The sequence below is a fragment of the Helicoverpa armigera genome, chromosome 27, assembly GCF_030705265.1.
Source record: "Helicoverpa armigera isolate CAAS_96S chromosome 27, ASM3070526v1, whole genome shotgun sequence".
NCBI classification, from domain to species: domain Eukaryota; kingdom Metazoa; phylum Arthropoda; class Insecta; order Lepidoptera; family Noctuidae; genus Helicoverpa; species Helicoverpa armigera.
The window spans coordinates 1,804,117-1,831,791 of record NC_087146.1 but is presented as its reverse complement, the minus strand read 5'-3'; the positions used below and the strand labels follow the sequence as shown (position 1 = coordinate 1,831,791).

Below are 27,675 nucleotides of genomic sequence, written 5' to 3'. Positions count from 1 at the left end.
GGGGACAAAATAAAACAAGACTTGATTATTATTAACTTTAATTGTTTATCAATTAATACAAGACTTATAATTATATCTACGTCCAACGCGGCCCAGAAACAAATCCGTTATGTAGGGAGAATGACGTGAAAATACTGAAGAATTTGGAAACCACGTTGAATGCTATAGTTGGTTATAAAGATATTATTCTCTTTCTTATATTTTTTTGATGGAAATTAGTGGTATTTTCCACTTTAGAAGCCGTCATTTGAGAAAACTCTGACACTAGGGCTTGTTAGGTAACCAAACCTGTTAAGAACTCACTTATTTAGTGGTATTTTTTAGATGTTTTATAAATTATATAATAAAAAGAATAATTTCCATAACTTTTAGAAGTTTACTCAGAATATTAATACTTACTAAAATTTTAACATAAAACCACTTAGTAGCTATAACTATACTTAGTACTAAATATGATACTTTTACGAATTTCGCCCCTCACACGAACTCGTAAACGTAAAAAAAATGATAGAAAAAAATATTTCGAATGGAAAGTTTTACTTGAAACAACTTTTAAGTAAAATAAAACGTAAGTACAAGGTCTTAGTGAAAGATCTCAAAAAAATTCGTGAGACTTATGAACCAAAGGTGTAAAGATCCGAAATATTTTTAAAAATCCTTTTATTTTCGTTATAAGTATCATTATTTTTTTTGTATTTTTTCTTTTTAATTTTTTTTGCTCTACCCCGGAGCGGGTGAATTATTTTAAACACGACGACAAATACATTATAAGTTTTACAATAATAATAATATATAGGTAATAATAACATTGTTAAAGAAATTACTTAATTAATAAAGAAAACGATCCTACAATATTTCAGTTTATAGAAAAAAAAACATTGTAAAATTAGCGTTATTTTCAAAGCTGAAATCGTAGAAATAATACAATTAATATTTAAATTGAATTTCTTTTGATAACCACTAAAGATTTAAGCAAGATGTTAGATTTTGCAAAAATAACCGATTAGCAGAACAATAGCCTACTTTTCGAGTTCTACGTTATCGAGTTACTAACTCGAAATTTTCGCTATCGATAAAAGAAATTCTCTTTAATACGTCATACAATAAAACTCTTAATACTAAATACTAGGACTTGTTGATGCCTTACTAGTGAAGCCTGTGATAATTTATAATATGAGAGAAAGTGCAACTTTGAAAATACTGTTTCTATATTAAACGAAGCTACATGGTGTTAATAAACTCGAAATTTTCTCGAAGTCGGACATAATTCAAACCTTGGAACTTTTAAGTAAGTTTATCAAAGTTATAGTGGTATTTCCGAGAGTTGATAGTGGCATTTCCGACTTGAAAAAACTCGGAAAAGTTTCGAGTTTTACTGCATATTATAGTGCAGGAATATGTACTCGGGATTGGTGATTTCTTGCGGCATAAGGGGGGAGTTGGGGGGGAGGAGCTGGAATCCCATAAACATGAAAGTGCGGAGTATGGTGGCGCGGTCCGGGCGGCTCTTCAGGACGCAGATGATGCAGCTGGAACAAATATATATAAATTAATATCCAAAGTAATAATGTAAATGTGTTTTTTTTGTAATCGATTGTAAAAGTAGTTGAAATTGACTGAAAAAATCTAACTGCTATTGTTTGACTTTTTTCTTGTTTAAGTTTTCAAGAGAGAGTTTTCATGCATTCATAAAATTAAATGGTTGTTTTATGGGAAAACCTTATCACTAATTACTAACCCTTCGTTCGACCAAGCTTTATTCATAAACCGTGTTAGTTAGGCAATCTTTGACTTTACCTATGTAACATTATTGTTCCTATTATAACAGATACTGAAAACTTCATATTGACATTATATTCATACGCTTTCTGAGACCGATTTGGGTGGTACTAATGTTATTAAAATAAATTAATTGATTGATTGAAAAACATAATCAGGCTCCCGTGACTTTTTGCTCTTTTTATCTCATTCTACTGAACCCTTCATGCGCGAATTTGAATCGTCCTTGTCCGGTGATTTTACATAACAAAAATATTATTTTTCTTTAGGTAGATGGTAATACTGACTTGCTGCAGCCGAGTCTCTCCTCGGCGAAGTCCAGAAGCAGCATGAAGCTCTCCTTGCTGCCGGATTGCAGGACTCCCGGCATACGCAGGTAGATAGTGCCTCCCTGAACCACCTGATAAACAAACATCACAATTAGTAACATTATTACCTGACAAGTTAACAACATCATAATTAGTAAAATAATTTTGGCTGAGTAAAGTAAAAAGGGTATTTTTATTTACATAGATATTTACAATACATATTTACAATAAATATCAAAAACTATCCTAGTAAAACAAACAACTAAAAAACGTCAAAAAATTCATCCCCATCGCTGTCAACTGGGAGCGTGCCCAAGAGGCTGGCAGCAGCAGTAAAGTCATTTAAAGTAGGCTTAAAATCAGCACTTTTTGAATATCAAATTTACAAAAGACAGCCTCAAAACGCCCGCCCTTCACCACTTCCTACGTGTTTTTGCTGGAAAGAAGAAGTGGTACAAACTCCCCAGCAATTAAGTTGCACCATATGGGTAAAAAGTAATTAGAGTTTACTAGAGTAAATATGTTATTCTGATTAGAATATGGATACATATTACTGCCAATTTTCATCAGAATCCATTTAGTAGTTTTTGCGTGATAAACTTACATAAATGAATTTTCGCTCTCAACTTTCGCATTTATAATAAGAGATGATACATAGATATTCTTTAAGGAAATATTTTTTATTACTTAGAGTAAAACTTTTACTTTTCAGCACGCTATCAGTAACGTTTATGTACCACAAACTATTAAGTTACGTAAATATATTAAGATAAACAACATAACTACGTAGATGCAACCGGCGTGATGAGGTTATCAGTGAATGTCAATGCACTTAACTGCATAACTAGTAAGTTACTGATAAATCTAAGAGTTCCTATGAAAATTAATGATGGAAATCTTTAATCCTTACTTATATTTGACAGGTTGATACTCGCGTTCAGTGGGATCTACTTCCCGCATATGGATAAAAGTGGGAAGCTTTGTAAGGATGTATGTGGGTTTATTACTATTTTGTGCTAAAACTGCTAGATGAGTCCTGACAGTTCATTATCAGAACTAGCTGTTGCCCGCAACTTCGTCTGCGTGGGCAATATAGAATAGTCAAAATACTACTTATCCCGTAGGTGCATTCTTTCACGTGACAGTATAATTAGGATTAGCACTTAGCAGTCGCATAGATTCATTGATCAAGGTTGTGTTGTGGATGTGACCATTTATCTAAACAAAAGAAGTAAAGTTTGTGACGTTGTGAATATCTCTGGATCTAGTCAGCCAATTTGGAAAATTATTACGTATGGTGCGTAAGTAATTTTCACAGGAAACAGCTATAATCTATGTCTATATGCCTTGAGTCTGACAAAGCTGTCATTTGTACATTTTCTGCAGCTGCTGCGACTAATCAGAAGCCAGAAAGTCTGTCAGTCTTACCATGGATATCGTTTTGTGTAGTTGACTGGATTGAAGATAGGTAGACAGGTAGTCGCTCCAAGCAAAATATTGGTACTCAAACAGATTCGGTGACTGGAAGCATTTTACATCCTTCATCATCCCTTATTTTATCACCCGTGGATGTTGAATGGGGGTTGAATTAATCAAAATCGTATTTAAGCGAACGTCATCATAAAATTCTGATTCGTCATCAGGACTTCTTCATAAAATCTATAAGAAGATGTATACAAACTTTCATCCCCTATTTTATCCCCTTAGGGATGGAATTTATCAAAATCCTTTCTTAAGGGTTGCCTACGCCATAGTAGCTTTATGCATGCAAAGTCTCAGTCCGATCGGTTAAAAATTGACAAAGTTTCATACAAAGTTTCATTCCCTATTTTATCCCCTTGGGGGTAGAATTGATCAAAATCCTTTCTTAGCGGATGCCTACGTCATAACATCTACCTGCATGCCAAATTTCAACCCGATCCGTCCAGTGGTTTCAGCTGCGCGTTGATAGATCACTATCTCAGTCAGTCAGTCAGTCACCTTTGAGTTTTATATATTTAGATAACAGATCAATCTTTGTTATTATTTTTTCTTAATACACAGTCCATTAACCCCATGGTAAGCTAATAAATTAGTACTTAGCTTGTTTTATTAATATATTTTTCACCACCAAGACCACAACCAATAACCGTACCGTGAATCGAAGCCGGGACAATCTGTTCTGTAGTCCAACATGGTGATCATTGGGCTATTGGGGTCTTTAAAACACAGTTTGTTGTATTATGTATATCAATATTGTAATGATGTAGTATACTCACAGCTTCCCAGCGCGTGACGGTGTTCTCGGTGAGGAAGATCTTGAAGTCCACCTTCACGGGCTGCTTGTCCTTGCGCTCTAAGATCTTAGCGATCACCTGCAATTTTTAAAGCTGTTAGTTAATTGTGTGATAAAATGTTTTGAATTATCAATAAATATTAGAACTTAGCAGGTAATGGGGTAACTGGGACACTAACCTATGTATGTATACCCCTATGTACAAAATAAATAATGCACATAGAAAATTGTGACATCGCCACTATTAGCTCTGCGCATGCGCAAGAGAACAGATTTAGGATTTTGGTAAGTTTGTAGCGTTGTGTACCTACATAGCGTTGTGTTGTGTAGCTTATAATACCGGGAGACGGACTTTAACCTCATTCGAAGCAGAAATATTCAACTGACAATAAAACTACCTAAATTTTTACTGGAAGAAAACGCCCAAGGCGTTAAGTCCGCCCTTTTTTACATTGTGTTGTAACATGAGCGCCAGAAATATAATAATAAATAAATAATGTTATCCTTATTCCGAGTATTTTACTAGTTTTGACTACTAAGATATGTTGACACATACCTGTTCCCTGCGCTGGTGGTGCAGCGCGGGGTGCGCGGGGGCGGCGGCGTCGGACACCAGGCTCTCCGCGCTGCTCGCCAGAGAACTCGCGCTCGCCCATAGTAGGGCACTCAACAAGTCACCTAGAATATGATGTATTTACTTATCAATCTATGTACGGAGTAAACACACATACCCCAACCCCAACTTAAAATAGTTGGGAAAAAGGCTCGGAAGATGATGATGATGGAGTAAACATACATGGCAAAGAAGGAAAATAACGTATGTAATTAATACATAAGTAGGTAATATTTTAAGTACGAAAGTAAAAGTAACTGTTGTGGCGTTAAACCGATATTAAATATCAGTCTTTGTCGATATTGTCGATATAAGTTGTAGTAATATCAGTCTTTATAAGTCTTTAGCCATATGTTTTTCCCTTGGAATGAAGGTGGAATTTCGAGTATACGTCGCTAGCAACATAATATAACAATGATATGGGGAAATTCATGCTGGATACAGTGATTTTCATAATTATCGCCCGTGTTTTTTCCCAACTATGTTGAGGTCGGCTTAACCGGGTATATTATAAAGGCGAAGGTAGCGAGTGTACGACAATATCATGACAAGATTCAAGATTTTGGCTGGAATTAGACACCCTGGATTAACAGACTTTTTTATGGCGGCTGAAACTACATAGTTTCCTTTGGATGTCACTACAAACTGTAACAGCTAGTACAAAATAAAGGTGTGATGACACTCACGGTTGTTGTCGTCGTGGGTGGGTGTTGATGGAGTAGCGGGGCTCGCAGCCCCGCCATTCACCCCTCCGGGCGGTGCTTGGCCGTGAGCCGGAACATCAGGACCACCTACAACACAATACAATTATTATAAGCTGGAAATAAATAATATGGAATATATGCAGAGAGGTGAAGAGTTGCAGGGAAGAACGGAAGACATATTGTACCGACCCCAAATAAAATTGGGAACAGGGGAGGAAGAAGAAGAGAGGTGAAGAACATATTTGTCTCTTTTTAGGGTTTCATTCATACCCTAAGAGAAATAACGGGGCCTATTACTTCGCTGTCTATCTGTCTCAGGCAGGGCGGATGGGCTATAAAAGTAACTATTTTACAAGACGTGCATAGAACAAAAGTGTTTTTTTTTCGCTGTTCCGAAGTGTTTTATACTCTTAGAGCCTCTTGCTTTTTCACTATATTATATTATGGTTCAGTTTTGATAAAAATATATATGTTACTAGCTTCCGCCCGCGGCTTCGCACGCGTAGAGTTCGGACATCGAGTTTCCAGAATTTTTTTTGCTATAAACCTCACGGAGCCCAAGACCTTTCCAACGAATGCAAAACCGTGGAAATCGGTTCGTGCATTCTAAGGTTATAGCGTCAGGGAGGAAAACCCGACTTATTTTTATATAATAGATAGTAGGATATCAGTCTAAAATATGTAGGTAAGTATATTAACCCTACATAACTATGCTAAAAGGTTATCTCTACAAAAACTCTAATCTCCACATTACTCATAAAAACGTCACCAATTAAAATACGTCTAAAGTACAAAATCAACACACTTAGTACAGTCAACTTCAGGTCAGTGGTAACAGTTTTATAGGAAAATCGTACTTATTACTATTGAGTTAAGGTGCATGACAGTTACCACTGATGTGCGGTCTACCGTACGTAGGTATATTAAAATTATCAGCATTATACGTATGTTATACGTATGCGTAGGTATTCATACTATCATATAGGTCAAATTGTTATATGAACTTATACCTAATCTTGGTAGATTGGTGCAAAGTTCTGTAAGTCTGGAGTTACAAGATAAGTCTGTGACGTGAGATATTTCTGATAGACATACTTATATACCAATTTTGATAAAATTTACCCGCATGCAGCATACTTTCATCATCATGCCTGTCCTATTTGTTTACCGAGCTATGTGTTGGGGTCGGTTTCCAGTCTCACTGGATGCAGCCGAATACCAATGTATTACATGGACCGACTGCCTATCTGACCTCCTCAACCCAGTACTTTTATTTTATTTTATTTTATTCAAAAGGAACTCCAACGAAGGATACACCTTACATGCGTAATTATAAAAAAAGTTATTTGTAGATTTGTGCTCCTTCAATTACAGGAGAACACATCATGCATACATCATCTTCAGTTAAAATTAAAGAAACTTAAACAATATTAAATTAAAAAAAACACATGAACATACAAATTAAATTAAATTAGACATTTGAAATTAAAAATTAAATTAAATAGTAAATTAGACATTAAAAAAAAATTAAAATTAAAATAATAAAACACAAATAATACAATTTAAAAGGTAACAAATAATAGGATAACTATAGAGATCAATAAAATTAAAATTTTTAACAATATTTGGTGAAAATGTGTGACCTGTCGATACGTCAACATAAAACAGGGTCTGAAAATCGTGCCCGAATTAAACGTTTGAATTTAGTAAGATTGTTAGAAAAGATGTCTATGTCTCCCGAAGAACTCGAAACAATATTGTATTCATAGGTCATCCTTGCAATGGGTGCATGTTTTGCTAAATTGGTGCGACAGCGGGGAACCCTGAATAACGGACGAGGGTAACGTGGGATTCTACCAGGAACATTGATGTCGATTTTACTTAGGAGATCTGGACAGTCAATGTCATTATTAAACAACTTGAATAGAAAAACTAGATCGGAGATAGTACGACGAGTCTTAAGGGATGTAAGTTTAAAGTAAGTTAGTCTACTCTGATAAGTTCTTGCATTTTTGACCCTAAACCGGAAACCTAGATGTCTAACCAACCTTTTTTGGATATTTTCTATCCTGTTTATATGAACTTGGTACGTTGGGTTCCACACTGTGCTACAATATTCCAAGTGACTTCTTACGTAGCTGTTATATAAGAGGAGCGTGGTAGAGGGTTTTTTGAAGTCTTTAGAGGACCGCAGCACAAAACCTAAAGCTCGATATGCTGAGTTAGTTATAGCATCATAGTGTTGTATAAAGTTTAATTGGCTATCCAAACGTATACCTAAGTCTCTAATCGTGTTGACTTCAGTTAATTTATTTCCTTGAATATTGTACTCTGATAAGATTTTGTTATTTCGCTTTCTGGTAAATTTGATATGGTAGCATTTGGCGCAGTTAAGATTCATTTTGTTAGTTAGACACCACTGATTTAATCTATCTATGTCTAATTGCAGTAGGTTGACGTCTGATTCATCAAAAATTACACGAGTTAACTTTAAATCATCTGCAAATAGATACGGTGTTGAATAAATAAATACTTGCGATATATCATTAAGAAATATATTAAAAAATAACGGTCCTAGATTTGATCCCTGAGGTACACCGGATGTGGCAAAATAAGGGTTTGATTCACTGCCGTTTACGGCCACTGAAGATGGTCTGTTATACAGATAGGATCTACACCAGTCTAGCATAGAATCTGTAATACCAAATGACTGAAGTTTAAGTAGCAATAGGTTGTGATTCACTTTATCAAAGGCTTTGGAAAAGTCAGTATATATAGCGTCTATTTGAAAACCTTTATCGACTGCACACATTAATTCAGTGATATAAGTAACAAGGTTTGTATTTGTTGACTTTTTTGCCATGAAACCGTGCTGATTATGGCATAGATATTTTTTTACGTGATCATACAATATGGGGTATATAAGCGATTCCAAGACTTTGGACACGGTACACAGAATAGAAATAGGCCGATAGTTAGATACAATCTCCCGTTTGCCATTTTTGTGAATAGGTATTATCCTTGTCTGTTTCCACGCGTCTGGAAAAATACCTGTTTTAAGCGAGGTGTTGAAAATATTAGCTAGTGGAGAAGATATTGCATGAGCACATCGTGACCAAAACACTGGAGGTATGTTATCCGGTCCCGCACTTTTAGAAGAGTCAAGTTCAGATAGTTTTTGTCGTATTGCATCTGGGGTAATAGAAAAATCGCCCAGTACTGGGACTGAAACTAAAGGGGGTTGTGTGTAATTTGTATAATCGTGATCAGCACTTGGAGGATCAAAAACTGACAGAAATTGCTCAGCAAATAGATTTGAGATAGAGACACTATCACATGCTGTTATGTTGCCTAGTTTCATTTTGGAGGGGTAAGAGTTATTATTTTTTCGGAGATTTTTTATATGGGTCCAGAAAAATTTTGGGTTACCTTTTATTTTACTTTCTATAAAGTCTATATAAGTATTGTAGCATTTTTGAGTCAGCTTCTGACTGTCTTTTCTTAAATAGTTGAATTCTAATACATCTAATGGATTATTAAACTTTTTTATTTTAATACGTAATTTAAGTTTCTGGTTGAGCAATTGTTTCAGTTGAGGTGAGTACCAGGGCGGATATTTTCCGCGAGAATAGACTGATTCAGGTACATGTCTTTTTATAATATCTCTGACTATCATGTAAAAGTTTTCCAACATAGCATTAACATCCTGACATGATGCAAACTCATCGGACCAATTAATGCTGCCGAGTTCGGAATTTATTGCCTCATAGTCAGCCTTATAATAGTTTGGTTTAATGATTATTTTTGTTTCACTTTTAACACAAATAGGGATTAAGGGTAAAAACACCAATGCTGGATGATATTTATCTATATTACGTATAGGGTCAATACACTCCGTTACTTCTATTTGGTCTATGTCTGAAAGTATTAAGTCGAGTATTTTACTCTGGGAATTTATAATACAGTTAAACTGCTTTAAATTATTCAAGGAAATGAAATCTAGTAAAAGATTTTTTAGGTTATTGGTACCTCCATCTGCTTTGCACGATCCACAATTATTGTCATATACCCAGTTAATACAACTTAAGTTAAAATCGCCAATTATCAGTGAGTAACTATCGTGATTGCCTTCTATAACCGTATTACAGTTTTCTATGAAATGGTCCAAGATCTCTGTATGTACAGGTGGTGGTAAGTAAACGGCGCAAATCTTTAATGATTTGAACGTTGAGTTTGGTGGAGTTTCAACTGTAACCCACAAGTCCTCACAATCGCTTTCCCATTCAGTTCTACGGCATGAACATAGTTTATTAGACACTGCAATAAGTACGCCACCGCCGGTTTTTTTGTTGTTACTAAAAGTAGCAGTTTCGCGGTCCCTTCTGTATACAATAAAATCATCGCTAAACAATTCGGAATCAAATATACCACTGCAGAGCCAAGTCTCTGTGAAGACATAGACATTGTAATCATTATTATGTATGTGTTGACGTACCTCAGACAGGGAGCTGCGCAGTCCTCGTGTGTTCTGGTAATAACATTTTAAGAAATCGAATTTGGGTACAAACGCATTATAACGTGCAGGAACGAACGAAAAGACCTAAGTTAGTTTCTTTAGTTTATCAATACTACTGATAAATATAGTATCCGATGTCTCATCTTTCTTGATGAAGACTCTTCCGTGACGAACCCATGTAAATCTATATCCTAATTCCTTTGCGCGAAAGCGCGCTGCAGCATGGATGGCTTTATTCTCAGGTGACAGATGCTCGACCACGTAAATAGGGGTTGGCTTATCCTTAGCTATGCCCAGATGACTCGTACACAGTTTATCCTTTTTATTGTTTTTGTTGTAGTTGATTGCTGCAGCAAGGAAAGTGTCACGCAGCCGGGGGGTATTGAATTTAACCAATATCGATCTAGGTCGATTGCTTTGCTTGTCAAGTTTCGCAATTCGCGTGCAATGTTGAATGTCGTTGTCCTTTAATTCACATTTTATTACTTGGCCAAGATGGGTTACGGTGGAAAGTAAATTTTCAGACTTATGCTCAGGCACGCATTGTAATTCAATGTTGCTGGAGCGTGCTTGCTGTTCTAATTTATTCATTCGGTCTGTAATATTTTTAAGGGAAGTTTGAAGATTTAAATTCTCGTGTTCTAAGTGTTGTATCCGAATAGCCTTCTCTTCAAGTGTCGATTTCATTTCCTCAAACTTGTCGTTAAAAAAGGATAAGGATTCTTGAAAACTAGTTACCAGGCTATTTATCTTGCTCAGTTGGTCCGTTACCATACTATTTATGGAGCTTGAAATGACGTGTTCCATTTCTTCTCGAATCAACTGGCGTAGAGACTCACTTGTAATGTTGGTCATTGTTGTATCACAATGTTTCTCTGGGTAGTGTGGACTTGGATGTTGACTTTGCGATTGTTGTTGTCTGTTGTTACGAAGGGTCACGTTGTTATTGCTAGGTGATGGTGATTTCCGCGTTAAGGATCTTGTAGGGCTTTCTAGTGGAGATGGGCGGACTGGGGTATTTGTGTTGCCCAATTTGGGAGTATTGCTCACGCATTCAGGACACTTCCACGAACGTTTATTATCGGCGCTCATCAAACATATTCGTCTCTTGGTGATATTGGAGCAGAGGTGGTCGTACCATGCTTTGCACTTAGAGCATTGCAAACATTCTTTACTGTCGCATTCATTTTTGCAGCCACCACAGAGTTTGGTTTCAATAGGCATTATGTAGATATTTAGTGAAGTATAGCTGTTCGTTTTCTTGTTATATAATCTCCAAATACTTGCAGTACCTCGGTATTTTATTTTAATGTGAGCATGTAAGTCTTATTTAAATGTTGTCGTGGTAGAAAAAAAAAAATACCAAATTCTCCCAGATTTTTTAATTGGTATTATTATGCGCCCTCTGGTGCCGAGAGGTGAAGGTATTTTAGTTCGGCTATTCGACGCTTCTATGACCCGCGTGGCGCTGTGGGCGGGGTTTGATGTATTTAAATTCAAAACTTTTTTCCTAACGTAATTTCTAATTTCACTTTCGGACAAAATAGTTAGAATTTCTTGTTGTTTGGCACAGATTGTTCACAGCACTGACGTATTATGTAGGTATGAGTATTTTTATTTGTTTATTAAAAACACTTGGAGATATTGCACTTGTGTTTACCACTATGAAAGTACTGTTTGTTAAACTTTACATAATTTGAGGTTCACATAAAGTTCTAGATTCCAAAAACAGCAACACACCACAATAACATTTAACGTAATAGTTTTATGCACTTATTATGTAGTTTAGGTGATAATTGTGAATAATTACGAATTTAAAATACTAAGATGATGTTAACTAAATGAGTCTAGTGGCAGTCAGTGTAGAGTACTACCTGGGCAACTCAAAATCCTTTGGTAAGACGGGTTGTCTGATTCTCTGGTTTCTGACTACCGATTGACCCTCTAATTTAACACCGACACACGGGCAAACTCGTTACAACAAGATGGTCACTCGTGCCCTGACCAAGAGTTGCTAACCTCAAAAAACTCAAAATATTTATTTGCATGTTAAGCTTCAATACATACATATACTGTTGACGTTCAGTTTAACGGCCTTCTGCAGGCATTGCAAAAATTACCTTGATGAAACGTGAAGATTGATAAAGCTGTGCGGCGGTTACTTAGACAAGAGCTATAATACTAAAATACTAGATAAAAAATTGATGCAGGACTTACCACAGAGGCCCTGCGCCCAGGCACAGCGAGAAACACTCGGCGTCGGAAGCCGACAAAGCCGAGCGCTTGCTGCCGGCCGCGCTCAGCGACGCGCTGTCGCCACTGTAACAATAATAGAGAGCATTATAGTGGCTGATAATAATATAAGTTAGATGACAGTGTTCAGAGACTCTGTGAATACGTGTACAGCGTCTAGAGAACTTAGAGAACAAAAGACAGTCGTTAATGCTGCCACGATTACAAGAAGTCATAAGTGAAGTCAGTGTTCAGCATTTAGACTTTACAGAAAACCGGCCAAGTGCGAGTCGGACTCGTGCACGAAGGGTTCCGTAAATTACAGTTAAATCAACCTATCTCAAAAACTATAAGAGATACTTTGATCAAACCAAAAATCGTTGAAAGAGTTAATTAGCATGCATCACCTCTATTTTTTTTAGAATTTTATACCCCGTAGTTATAAAAATAGAGGGGGGGGGACATACTTTTTACGACTTTGAGAGCTGATATCTCAAAAACCGTTCACTTTAAGAAAAATGTTTTTTAGAAAACTTTATATCATTTTAAAAGACCTTTCCATTGATACCCCACACGGGTATGTACATCGAAAAAAAAAATTTCATCCCTCAGTTACATGTATGGGGGGCCCCACCCCCAATTCTTTTTTTTACTATTTAGTGTCATATTTTTGTAGCGGTTCATACAACACATATTCCCATCAAATTTCATCACTGTAGTACTTATAGTTTCCGAGTAAATCGGCTGTGACAGACGGACAGACGGACAGACGGACAGACGGACATGACGAAACTATAAGGGTTCCGTTTTTGCCATTTTGGCTACGGAACCCTAAAAAGTAGTCCTGTAGATGCTGTCTACAATATAAGTAGTGTGCAGCTTTAGTGACCTTACAACAAAAAAGGCAGTCGTCATAGATGCTGTCAAAATTACAAGTCAGTTTTGGCAGTCCATTATAAACGCTGCCTACGATATAAATCGGTTTTCAGCATTCAGAGATCTAATAGAACAAAAGACAGTCATTATAGATGCTTTCACCAGTCAGTGTACAACGTTCAGAGCAATCAGAGACTTAATTAAACAAAATATGTAAGTCTTTCTCAGCGTTCAGAGATCTTGTAAAACAAAACAGTCCTTTATGTGCGCATTCTACAATTATAAAAGTTGAGGTATCCTACCTGCCCAAGTTTTTACTCAAACACAGCACATCACTTTCCAAATATTCGCTCAAAGAGGCCAAATCTCCAGCCTTTTTCTCAAAATATATATAATACGGCATTTTGTACGACTTTTCAGTTCAAAACTAAGTTGATAACTGTCGTATTTTCCAAGCATTTGAAGCCTTAGTAAATATTGTAAACAGTGCAATATCTTTTAATGTGACAAATACAATTATGAGATTAGAGGATGTTGGCGCTATCGCTGTTTCAATAGGAGGTAAAAATAAGGAAATTGTCATAGATTATGATAATATGATACAATTCTTAGAAACTCTATTTCTAGAGGGCTTATTTTGCTAGATAAATAAATAAATAAATTGTTTATTACTTCACTTTGAACAATGAGAAGTCATCAAATGACCCTCTTCCCTGGCAAAACAGAGTGACAAACTCTAACTGACAAAATGTTCTTTCTGGAGCCCTTCGTGTATCCCGCGACCCCAGCTAACATTTCTGAAGACCCTGTATGTATTTTGAAAATATTTTCACTTATAATTTTAGCAAGTTACATGACTAAGTTAACATGACCTTTTGTAAAATCATTTGAGAACCCCTCCGTGCCTCAAAGGGTAGGTTAAGTTTTTCCTGCTTGTGATCTCTCTCTGGTCGTGTCAGATTGTCGTCCCATCGGGCTATGAGATTGAAGGAATAGAGAATGCACCTGTCTGAGCATACACATGTGCGTTGTATGTCTTGCTTATTATAGTTAGTTTTCGACAAAACCACAAAAAAGGCTGAAGATTTTAATCAGAAATATATCGATTCTCAAGTAGACTATCATTTATTCAGGAGATAAATCTATTCTCGCGAATATAGATACTCTGAAATAAGATTTCCTCTAAACATGATGTGCAGATTGTCTATCTGTTTATCTTTGAAACAACAAGAGATAACGGATAACAGACAATAGTTACAGATAACGTGGAGTTGGGACGTAAATATGCGTCATATCATATCATACTAATAGGCATTAAACACATGAAAATATGTATGTTAGTCTATCACGCAAAGTACTGAAAATATTTTAATAAAAATCTGAATACATGGGCTACTTTTTATCCAGGTACAGAAAGTAGTTTCCTAGGGACTCGGGTGAAAGCGTGGGGTATATTTTAGGAAAAGTCTAAAAATAGAAGTAAATTCAAATCGTCTTACCACAAAAACTTTTAAACGTCAGTTTAAGACTTGTCTAAAAAAATGTCCGATTATGACGTTGACATATGGTTCATTTTGCAGCCACAATTATTTTAGACAAGTGTAAAACAGACGTTAAGTTTTTGTAGTAAGGCCAAAAGAGTTTAACTATCATCATCATATTTCCAACAGTGAAATATTTAAACTGTTTGTTTTTTATTATGTTAGTATAAAAGACCACGTAATTATTTAAAAAGTTATACAATAACAGTAACTATTGTTCAGTTTCTTAAAGAATTTTGTTTCAAAGTTAGAAAATTGTTTCACTAAGGAAACTTTTTATTTCATGTTCAATTCAGGTTAAATTTTTAACCTTATCGTGCAAGAAAAGTTCGCCTTTTCTTTTTGAAACCATTTATTAATTTCGAAATGAAAGAAACTTTGTAATACTTTGAAATGAAAACGTAATTATTATTTTCTTGTTTATTGTTTTGAAAGTCTTTTATTATTTATCGACGTCAAAAATCATCAAATGACCCCTCCCGCTGTGGGTTAGCAGCGGTGAGGGAGTGTCAGACTCTTACTGACTAAACACCGACGTGTGCCGTCGTAGGCCTTTTATGTACCAGGGCCGCGGTACCTCTTTCAACAATCCCGCAGCCCCGGCAGGAATCTAGGCGTTGTTTTAATATTTATTTCAATGAATAGAGAAAAGCGAATAAGCCCAGTATAGATTTTATGGAAATTACCATACGATTCGTAGATTTTTCAATCGCGAGATAACTTTATCTGAAGAATGAATATGTTTGATGTTTTGACAGCTTTTATATAGATAATACACCTATGTCAAACCGCTAGCTATTTATTCCTCAGATAGAAATAAATTAATTGATGATTGAAACATCGGCCCTAAAAGTAATTTATGGCAGAAAAGTCATCAAAAATCAAAAAGTTATTTCAAGAAATTGAATTCAAAATCGATAAGAATTATTGATAATTCAAGTTTTCAAAACTATCACTTTTTCAACATCTACCACTAATAATGTCACTCTTTGAAATTACATGACCTTTTCCAAGTCGGTTTAAACTAATTGGAAAGTATCTGCCAAATTGCCGGCCATTTTAATATTGTTTACATGATTATTTTGGATCGTTCGCTAAGGATACTTATTTTATTATTATATGTACAATTGTACATATTATTATTATAACCGGCTGGCATTCTGCCTGAAACCGTAATGTATGTTTAAATTAGCCTAACGTGACTGTTGTTAGTGAAAGCATATATTCATGTCCTAATGTACCTACCTACGAACTTTCCTACCATATAAAAAACTATTTTCAATGTCCAATGTAGATATATGTTATTGGTTATTGAAAATAGGATTTCCACATGATTAGATTTTTATTTAGAATTGCTCATTCAAAAAGAAAATTAGGTTTGCGTAAGGAGATAATTATGACACAGCTTAATAAACTAATAACTTTACTAAGACTAATATTATGTTTAAGAATTCGTGTCTTTGGCTGAACGTGCGAATATCAAGAACTGCTGTACCGATATGCAAAACAAAATATATTTCAGTGTTAATCTCTTCGGTCCAGGACGCGTGCGTTACAGCGAGAAATATGAAATGAGTTGTTGCTATAATGTCCAAGAAATATAAATATTCTCTATAATTTTTAAAAAATATTTAAAGAAACCTAATTAACCTAAATACAAATATCAAAATCAGCATTGAACATATTATATTATAAGAATCGCGTGTTTGTGTATCGCACTAAACTTCAAAACGACTGAACTATTTCTGAACGGAATTTCTTTTGATATCGATCTTCAAGACTTTAACCTTGAGTTAATGAGGTTCTTTCACGGTATGTAAAAATACTGACATGCTTTGTATATGAGAAAAGTTAACATTTTTTTTCTCTAAATAGACTATATACTATATAAAGAGTACTTGAAAAGGTTCCCCTCGGACGCGGGTAAAACCGCGGGGAAACAGATCTTAAGATTCGGGATAGCTTCGGATTATTAAGGTTAGAATTATCACATCTCTGTACTAATGAGAGTCGAGTTAAATCGTCTGTAATTCTATGACAAAAATCAACAAATAGTTGTGGCAATATTTAGTGTTGTACCAAAGTGGTAATTACCCAAATTGTATGTCGATGTTTTCGAAAACAAGTTTACAAAAACAGAAAGCACGTGGATTTCAAGATGGTAAAATGTGGGTATTCACAAAATTTCGAGTTCAGTATAAAAGATATAAAATAAACTCACCGGTACAGCTTAACCATTTTGGCTTAGAAAAATATAAAACTTCTATGTACAAAAACGAAATAAACTTCGTAAACTATAATTAACGACAGTATCACAAAAAATGGAATGTTTCAATAAATAAATAAATAGTTAAAAACAAAACAACGAAAAACGCTAGGGAATATTAAAGCGATTTTTTTCAGGCACTTTTCTGAAGAATATTTTTATGCTGTATGCGGAATACAGCATATTATGTTTGTTTACGAAAATAGAATCTATTTTTATTTTTGCTCAAAGACGTGCGTTCACTGCGAGAATCAAGAAGCGACTGACTGATTTGTAAACAGTCGGCGGCCAAAACGAGATGGCTTGCCAATTTTCAAAAATAGAATTTAGTGTTGTGAAACTAAAAACAGATCGATAATATAGATTCTTCCGTTTGTTTCTGACGTGATCACTTTCACATGGTCGATGCACGAGACTTTTTACAGGTAAATAAAGTACTTAAAATATCGATGATTGCCTGGATACATACTCTTCAAAATAGAAATGCATAGTGCTTTCTTATATGCAGAGAAATGGAGAAACAACATTATGGACTTTTTGGACATGGGAAATCCTCAAATGACCAAAGAAGATGTAACGGACTTTTACCGCCCATGGTCTTCTTGAAGACCTTTATGTAGGTATCAGGGCTACTTCATCGAAGAATAACGCAGCTCCAACAGGAAACAACTGTGTTTTCGAAAATTTTCGAAAGCCCCTTTAAACAGAACCAGTCTACAAACCAAAATAACTCTCAAAACAAACAATAACATAAAATCCGAGATTATGAAGTCTAGAATGTTGATCAATAAAACCATTTCAGAATGGGGACAAAATGCTATTTCCTCAGCAAATATTCTATTTGCTAAAGACATTTTAAAAGATAGCGGTGCCAAACTGTCCTTTGTGAAATTTATGATATAAGGAGTACGGTTTTAGCCTCGATCCATAAAGATTTTGCTGAAGAAAGCACAAAAATATGCGAATAGTTGCAGAGCTATGCTTTTCTGGCCACAAAGTTGAAATGATCCCTTATTTTTGCAAACTGACTTATTTTTAAAGGCAGTGCAAGTTTGGAACGTTTTGGGGATATAAAACATGCCACTAGAGGCATATACGACTTAGACTTATAACTAGAAGACCAAAAATGCTTGTTGGGCTTTTTCTGTCAAAACAGCTCTACTGCCTTAATGATTCCTGTGGGATATTTTTTGCAAACAATAATGTAATAAACGTCCAGGACGCACAAGTCTTGGTTAGAAACTGTACAAGAGTTTTGAAGACCTCATCAAACATCCAAAGAGAATCCTCTAGAAGTGACCAATCGTTAACATTGAAAACCTCACATTTCCTAAGACTCTGGGGTAAACATCTGGCTAACCTCCACTATTTAGAAATATGGGTGCAATTAACAGTAGTTCCTTCTCAACAAAGTACGAACTGGCAATATTCCGAGGAAACGGAAGGGTGAGAAAGGGTGTAAAAGAACTGTTGAAGTATGTACCCATAAACATGTTCTGAATGACCTGAGTGACCTTGGAACTGCACCTGGTGACTGAGTCTGTTTCAAAACAATGTTAAATTCACGATGTACTGGAAAACAAGTGAGACTCATTTAGTTTTGTTGCCCAATCAATGCACGTGCTTTGAAGAAGTTTCTTCAAGAATTATTGCAAATACATGGATCATGTGAAAGACGATGTGATGGAAACTTGTGAAACGACGTCAGATAGATAAGTATAAACTTGTATGGAGCTAATCTCAAAATTATATCTCTAGTATGCAAATTACCAGAGAGATATGATATGGGGACGACTGTAAGTGCGCAAGTAAGAGAGGAACTTACGAGTAACTATTTACTTAAAACATAAGCAAAAGATATGGTTAAAATAACCACGGAAAATTTCCATATAGACTACTGCGCATTATTCGTATAAGTGTTGAAATACAATAGGTATTACTTTCGCTAGCGGCAAGATTACAGTCTTTTTATAGAACTACCGGCAAAACAGTACGTCATACGCTTGAAACGTTGCCATAACGTCTAAAAGGAATTTCTTGTTATTATGGTGACTGTCAACTAAAATACCTACAAAGGGTTTTTAAAATATTTGCTGAAAATATACTTTTTGTTATCATCATCTACCTAGTCTTTTGCTCACTAAGTTAAGGACGCCTTCTAACCGGATCCATCTGAGTACCTATGTGTCTCATGGAGCGACTGCCTATCTGGCCTGGTCCATCCAGTTACACATGGAACCCAATGCGCCTTGGTAATATCAATTTCAAATTTTCTTGCTTCTGACTACCTGTAACGACTGCCAAAGATGTTCAAATAACAGCCGGGACCCACCAATTTATCGGGCCTTCCGAAACACAGAAGAAATATCACTAACTTGCATCCTATAAAGTTTGTGATTATGGATGATGCATGACTACTCATTCCCATTTTGAAAGCTATGTCAATGGCATGCTATTTTCTCCAGCGTATTTCTGAGAGCTGATTCATCATCGCGAATTGCTGAACCAAACGACAAAATATTATGAAGATTTTTTTCAGCTACGAGGAAAAACATTGATAGTACAAAAATAAGTAAGAAATTACAAAAACAAATCACTCTGTCATGAAAATACTTTGGCGAGCATAATGTTTACAATTATTTACTTTTAAACTAGTCGTTCTCCCGCGGTTTCACTCGTGTCCCGTGGGAACTGCTCGTACCGGGTTAAAATATAGCCTATGTTACTCGGGAAGAGTGTGGCTTTCCAACAGTGATAGATTTTTTCAAAGCCGTTCTGTAGTTTCGGAGCCTTTTTAGGATACAAACAAACAAAAAAATATTTCCTATTTATTATATTAGTTATTTTTAAATTGTCGGCCGGGCGTGGTTGACGCGTCATTTGGAATTTTGGGAACGTTCCAGATAAAAAAAAGGATTTAAATAATTCTGTTTTGTTTACGTTAATAATGTTTTTAGATGATGGGAATAATTGTTGACACATACTTAGTGGTTTAAATAATGGTCAAGTGACTTTGTCTGTCTGTCAGTCTATTGCATATTTACGGAATAAATATCATCTGAATCAGAGGAGTATGTATACAGACAGAGAAAAGTTTGATTAAAAAATGCAAGAACAAGTCAAACACATTAATTTTTCATAAGTGCCATGGTAAGCTAAAAGGATTTTCTTATCAAAGCAGTTACATTCTGATAAGGTTGAACGCAATGGCGTTTTTAAAAGAAGCCAATTTGAAACGAAATCGATTTATTTAATCAGTCACTTTTTGTTACTTATAACTTTGTCATCCATCTTACTATCCATATCCAAACTCTATTTGTGGTCGGCGCAGCATGTTTTCTTCTTCCATACTCTTCTATCTGCCGTCATCTCACAAGTAACATTCTTTCTAGCCATGTCGACTTTCACACAATCCATCCATCGTTTCTTTGGTCATCCCCTTCCTCTATATCCACCCACATTCATGCTCATCACCTTCCTCACAACATGATCCTCATTCCTCCGCATCACATGCCCATACTATGTAAAAATCTATTTGTTACTGTTACAGACTTTTTATCGTCCCACTGCTGAGCCGCGGCCTCCTCTCACACGGAGAAGGATTGAGCATCAATCACCACGCTTGCTCAATGCGGGTGGGTTGGTGATTTCAGACTTTATAGTCCAGGTTTCCTCAAGATGTTTTCCTTCACCTTTTAAATCTCTATTTATTAGAATATCATACATAGCATCTGACATGCGCAGTGACGTACCCACCGATTCTAAGTATCTATCGATAAGGAAAGTGAAGTTCAAGGTCTCGCTAATGTCATACACATAATGTGTATGTATGATTCACTGATCTATCACATGATAGAAGAGTGTCATTTTATCTTTGCTTTGCTTAACCTTTTATTAATTGACGGATGTACTTTGATCCGATTTATCGATAAGTGGGTTATAGTGTGATGTGATTTTCCCAACACTAGAGGTGAAAATTATAGGGGACTAAAATCTATATAAGTAGGTACATGTCCGGGTAACTGGGTTGAAGAGATCAGATAGGCAGTCGCTCCTTGAACACTGATACTCAGCTGCATCCGTTGAGACTGGAAGCCGACCACAACATAGTTGGGAAAAGGCTCGGGAGATGATAACTAAAACAAAATCTGTTTGAGTAACCATATTCTGAAATACGGATACTTATTTAAATTCATTCTACATAGACTTTAAATCATAGTTAAAACTCTAAAGAGGCTGGAAACACGTTTTGATAAATAGAATAATCCAGCCGTATAAAAACCTAGCCTTCTACCTACACAAAACGCCATCCGATTTTACCTGACAATGCGAACAACAAATCCTTTCAACTTCTATAAATACCTAGAACAATACAACGGCACTGAAAAGGCTGAACATTGCCTCGGAGTGAGGAAAGACGAGCGGAGATGCCATAATGCAGGTAGGTCAGACGCCTTCTTCTAGCTAGGACAAATACGTACGGAGGGCATAAACAAAACGATCAATTGGTTACGTACGAGATGTTCGTGTTCTTAGGGATTTTTAGTATTATAATAAACATGGTAGGGTCCAAAGAACACGTAGAAGGGCGAAAACAGTAACGTTCCTCGTCCTCTGCACACCCGCATTTTGGCGCGCTAGGTTTTCCGCTATGGCAGCTCCGCTAGTTTTGTTCTCCATGGACGTAACCAACCTCCATTGTTGTTTTCATAAAATAGAAAGTTATCGCGGGAAAATTTTGACATCTGTCACTTCAGTTGGCGGGAACGACACAATCAGTGGCCCTCGAATTTATGGTCGGTTTGTGGTCAAAGAATTGTACAAACGAAAATAGCTCGCTTTAATAAAAAGGTTGTTTTGGGTTTAAAGGCTTATCTAATTCATCTGAAAGCTTTTACTGACGTAGAAAATGGACTTACCTTTGTGATGGGGATTTTAAAATAGACTCGGGTAACGATCCGGTACATCCGAGGTCTGTAAAGGTTTAGATGGGCGTTAGATAAGCACGACTAAGCTTATGTAATCTGACTCCGGTTACGCTTCAAAAACATGTAATTTATACTAGCTATGTACTTATGTGTGTTGAGTTTCTATCATACGTGATGTAATATTTATACATATTTCCTTCTTAGTAGGTACTATAGGGTCTACTAGTCCTAGGGTAACTCGTGCACTCTAAAATCATGTTGTTTGTAATCTTAAATGCTCCGAAGCTACTGAACCGACTTGAAAAATGTTTGAGGTAGGTAATAGGAGGTAAACTTCACTTTCCCGGGTAACATAGGTTCGGGTTACGGGTAAAACTGCGGTAAACAGCTGGCTTTTAATACAAAATGGTGGATATTCGACACTATTTTAATTACAGGGTATTAAAATTACTGCATCAAAACATTTGCTTATCTTATCAGTTGACACAGCTAGAATCATATGCAATTTAACGCATACGAGTGAAATCATAATCTTAGTACAAGGTTTACATCAATCAAAGTTGCTGATAGCAGGATTGTAAAGTTATGTTTTTATGGAAACACAAAATATTTTCAAACTAGCTATTCCTCGAGGTTCCACTAACATTTGGAGGGAACAACTTCTCGTTCCGGAAAAACAGTTCTTTTTCAAGATCTAAAGTATGTACTGTACATAATTTTATTTAAATGAGTTCAGTAGTTTTGGTATGCGAGGGCGACAGATAGGCAGAAAAAAATCGAAAAAACTTTCCTTTTACCTGAATGCGGATTTTTTTTATTTTTGACACTAAAATAAACCAACGTTATCTTTTCTAATGTAAACCTACTGAAGTAGTTATTGTTTGGTACGATTATAATAGTAGGTCGATATTATCGATACCAACTGATATTTCCCATCCCTTTATTCAAATGAAAAAATGTGCAAATAATATTCACATAAAATCGCATTATTTTAATCTCTACGGTTTTGCAACAAAATTGAAGAAAAACCAGAACGCAATAAAGAAAGATCTAGAAAAAACCATTAAAGTTCAGGCAGTAAAACATAGAAAAGTCGGCCATTATTAGAAGCGTGATGTATTCCATTCAAGCAATCAATATTGATTGATTCGTTTATTACGAACTGGCCTTGGACGTTAAAATAGTGTACGTCACGACATTTCAATTACTTCATAGTAGAAACATTCCTTTATACATATGAGAACTAACTGCTGTTCCTAATATTCTATCTATCTTTTGTTTTAGGATTAGAGATTGACTTTGACATTACTTGTAAAAGGCTATGTCAAAAACATATCTCTAGCAAGCAAAACAGAAGATAGATAGCTTATTGGGAATGACCGTCAATAGGCATAGACATGAGTAAACCATGAAAAAGTTCTTAGCTTTAACTAAAGACTGCTGAAAAGCAATTAAGAAACTGCATAAAACCTCTTGGAATAATCTTTATGTAACAATCATCTGCCTCCAGTCTACTGGGATGCAGCTGAGTACCAGTTTTTACAAGGAGCTGCCTATCTGACTTCCTCAACCCAATACCTCAGGTAAGACTAGTTGTCAGACTTACTAGCTTCTGACTACACGTAAGGACTGCCAAGGACGTTAAATGACAGCCGGGACCTACAGTTTCACATCCTCTCGAAACACTGTCATTGGTGTCTAAGATATGCATAGAAAGTCCATACAAACTTAGAAAGGTAGCATTGGTACTTGCCTGACCTGGAACCGTTTGGTTCTTTACCCACTTGGCCACCACGACTTATATTGAAAACAACCAAGGATTTTTATCAACGGTACCAATCAGACATGACATTCCTTTGGTAACCTACTTCTACAGAGTATATCTTGCCTGTTGTAAAGTCAATGACCTTATCTCCTCAAGAGAAAACTGACACAGATCTGTGATTGATATGTTTACCTTAATTTGGTACTTTTTATTTAGGTTCAGTTCATGTAATGGGGTTAAATACACAGTTAATGTGATAAAAATATCTTTTGTGATTGGAAAATATATTTTTTCATTATTAATAACTAGATCAATAAGAAGTTATTTATAAGCTGACTATGGGATAATATTTAAAAAATCAAATATTTTTCATTCTTACAATTACTTGTAACACCTGAGAATTTCAAATTCAATCAATTATAAAAATGTAGTCATAATACTAGCTTCAGCCAGCGGTTTCATTCTCCATCTCAGGGAACTACTACTAAAAAGTAGCCTTATTTTATTGAGTTTATATAAGCTATAGCTTGCTGGGGAGTTTGTTGCACCACTTCTCCTCAGCAAAAACACATAGGAAGTGGTGAAGGGCGGGCGTTTTGGGGGCCGTCTTTTGTTTTTGACGTTCGAAAAGTGCTGATTTATCAGCCTAATTTGAAGAAACGTTTTTGAGTTTGGGTTTATAATTGCCAACTTTCATTAAAAGTTATTGCATGAAAGCCGGAACAAACATCCATATATGCATAATATGCCTAAGATTAGACAGACAAAGACAAATCATAATCTCTGATGTTGAACATTCTTCACAGACAACAACAAAGCAATTCATTAAATGCAATTAATATGGAAGGCATTCCATACACCATTGTTTTATATTTATCCTGTTTCGGTCACTCCGTTATATAAAAACAAGTGTGTGTGTGAGTGCACATAAGTAGGTATGTGATGGGTAATTTAAATGTTAAATGAGTCAAAATGCTTTTATTTATTTGTGAATGTACACTTCTATGCTAATATTGTATATGATGAAAGAAATAAAGAAGAAACATTTTCTTGTTTGTTTGTTTCCTAAAGATTGTTGATGAAAAAATTCTTTCACTATTAGAAAAGCTATAATATCCAGGAGTAACATAGTCTATATTTTCTCCGAGTAATTGAAGAAGTTCCCCCAGGATGTGGGTGACACAGCAGAGAAACAGATAATATACTACAAAGTTTGTTTGTTTTAATGCTCCAAACTATTTTACTGATTTAATTTGAAAAAATCTTTCAGCTAATGGCTTTTTATTATCTGGGTGCGTGAAGTTTTCTGTATTTCTTCCTTCCTTCATAATTCCTTTTGTTTTTTTTTTTAATAATAAAAAAATATTGACTGTGACAAATCAATAACATTTTATCTTCACACTGATAGTTCATCTAAACTTTGTGTATTGGCTATTGAAATAAATGATGTCAATATCATTCTGATATAGGACAGCCTGATAAGGAATAATTGAACAATTTGTAGACACATTGAACAGTGCGTGACGGCAATGTCAATTTTATCATTTTTACAATGGAAAAGAAACCATTGTATAGTTATCGGCACGGATAATGAGCTCTCGGCGGAAGAGTGGGGTCTGCTTTGCGCACTGTACACTTAAGGCAATAATCCAATAAATCACTTCTGGGCAGAAGGTCAGGGCTCAATATCCTTGCCGATGATTCTGCACCCAATGACACCAAGAAACCATTGTAGCCACAAGACAAGCTTAGTTTGTGGCTTGACGTTAAGTACCACAATGTTAAGTTACTTTTTTGTCAATAAGCATTATTTTATTCATTTTTTATTGTTTTTTTTTAACATGTGAAATACTGGTGACCTGTCAAACAGTTAATTTATCAATAGCCGGTTTTAGCTGCATCCCGTGGGAACTACTGGCCATTCTAAATGCGTCAGTTACTCAAGAATAGAGTAGCTACTGAACAGTATATTGTTTGTTCTAATTGATTAAGTAGTTTCGGAGCCTATTCATGTCAAACAAGTAATGAAATGACAAGTTACTACCCATAAGTAGAAACAAAAAACTTTTTAGGGGAACCCCACATTCATTTTCAGTACCTCATTGTTACTCATCAACTTACTTTTAGAAATTGAAAGTCATCAGCCTAAATTGAAATGGTCAATATTATGCAAATGTGCACTTCTACATATTGCCAAAGTAAATGTAGGTAGTTGATTATTTTATACTATCCAGTCACTTTGAAATTTGTGCATCCATGACCTTCACTACAAAATGTAGGTACATTTTCAAAATCAGATATATTTTTACTCTAAAGTTGATGAAATAGTACAATAATGCAGGAAAGAATACTAGGAAGTACTTAATATTTCCTTCAAACAGGGTCATAATCTCAGTTCATGCATATTATAATGAACAGGAAAAAGCTACATCATGGTAGCATACAAACTGATTTGTATTAAAAATAGTTCTTAACTCATTTTGTAACAACAAAGAAGTCAAACGCATAAAAAAAACAAACGCCATATCGAAATTCAAATCTTTCTTTCCACATTCCAATTTCAAACGCAATAAAATTCTCGATGGAGTTAACCTCCACGTGAAAAAAAAGGTTAGACAAAAATACAGAAATGATTGCGACATGAAGGTAATCAGCCAATTACAACAATGGTGACGTATTGAATTGAAATAGAAGGACAATGAAAAAGGTAATACGTAATTAGCCCGTTCTTTATTTGAACACTCAATACTCTCGTTTCCATGTTATCACGGCCTAATTACGTATTAGTAAACAAGATATGAGCAAAATAAAAGAAATCAAAATGACTTACTAGTAGTTCTTCTTTTCGACAGCGGGTGGCTCCAAACCAACGACATCGTAGTAATTGTTGTAATTACTACTAATACTACTACTAAAATTTAACTGTTGTATTAACTTCGTCATCTTGGCGAGTCGTACTTAAGCCTTGAAAGAACTTGGGAAGAAAAACACGGTCAGACCGTAGAGATCGCACAAATTGCGTAGATCGCACGAAAACGATGAACACGAATAAGTGTAAATTGGTTTGATTTGATGAATAATCAACTTGAAGTGCGGGCGAAAGGTGCTAACTTGTTAGTTGAGAAGTCCGCTATTTACATACAAAACACACGTGGCTCAAGCCGTCTGAATTTGGTAGCATAACATAATTTTTCCATAATGGCCACCGGATGCGTGACGTTTCTATTCTCGATAATTACACTCCGTTATACGTATGTAGAATCTTCTCAAAAGACTTCAAATAATCGATGACGTAATCGTATATTTTTCTTGGGAAAAAGATAATATTTCTATTTAAATTATTCTATATAGTATAACTGTAATATAATTCAATACATTTGAGACGACAATACACCAAAGTTTAAAAAAATCAATACCGACTTTGACAACCATGAGTTACCATGGCTAACGTTCCGTTCCCACAAAACAAAACGTCAACAAGAACCGTAGTGAAGTTCGCAGCAGTACTATCGATTGGGCCGCGCCGTAATGCGTACATAACAACAGGAGGAATCGATTAAAAACTTACCGATTACGAAAAAGTAACGATGGCATACTACTTTTCGGGGACTCAATTTCCGTTAATTTTCTTTTTTGTATCATGTAACTGGATGCCGGTAAGGCATATAACGTCATAACTTCACTTTAATTTACACTTCACCAAAGTAAGATCTTCCAATTAAGGAATGATTAGTTTTTTTTCTGTGTAGCACATTAATATCGATTACACTTTTATGACTTTTTCTAGTATTGAGTTGTATCCTGGGTAACGACATTCAGGCTCTACGGCGTGTTCACGACTAGAGTTGAGTTAGTCGCCGCATCGACGGTAT

The 27,675-nt window shown here is 35.5% G+C and overlaps 1 protein-coding gene across 1 annotated transcript; it reads right to left on the bottom strand.

The window, feature by feature from the left end:
- Positions 1-21: 21 nt before the first annotated feature.
- Positions 22-26,916, bottom strand: LOC110381669 (ornithine decarboxylase antizyme 1). The gene is given in 8 exon segments (XM_064041982.1): positions 22-1,529; positions 2,067-2,179; positions 4,346-4,441; positions 4,919-5,040; positions 5,662-5,758; positions 5,760-5,766; positions 12,413-12,514; positions 26,634-26,916. Coding segments are annotated over 8 exon segments (807 nt in total). The 5' UTR covers positions 26,747-26,916; the 3' UTR covers positions 22-1,372.
- Positions 26,917-27,675: the final 759 nt, after the last annotated feature.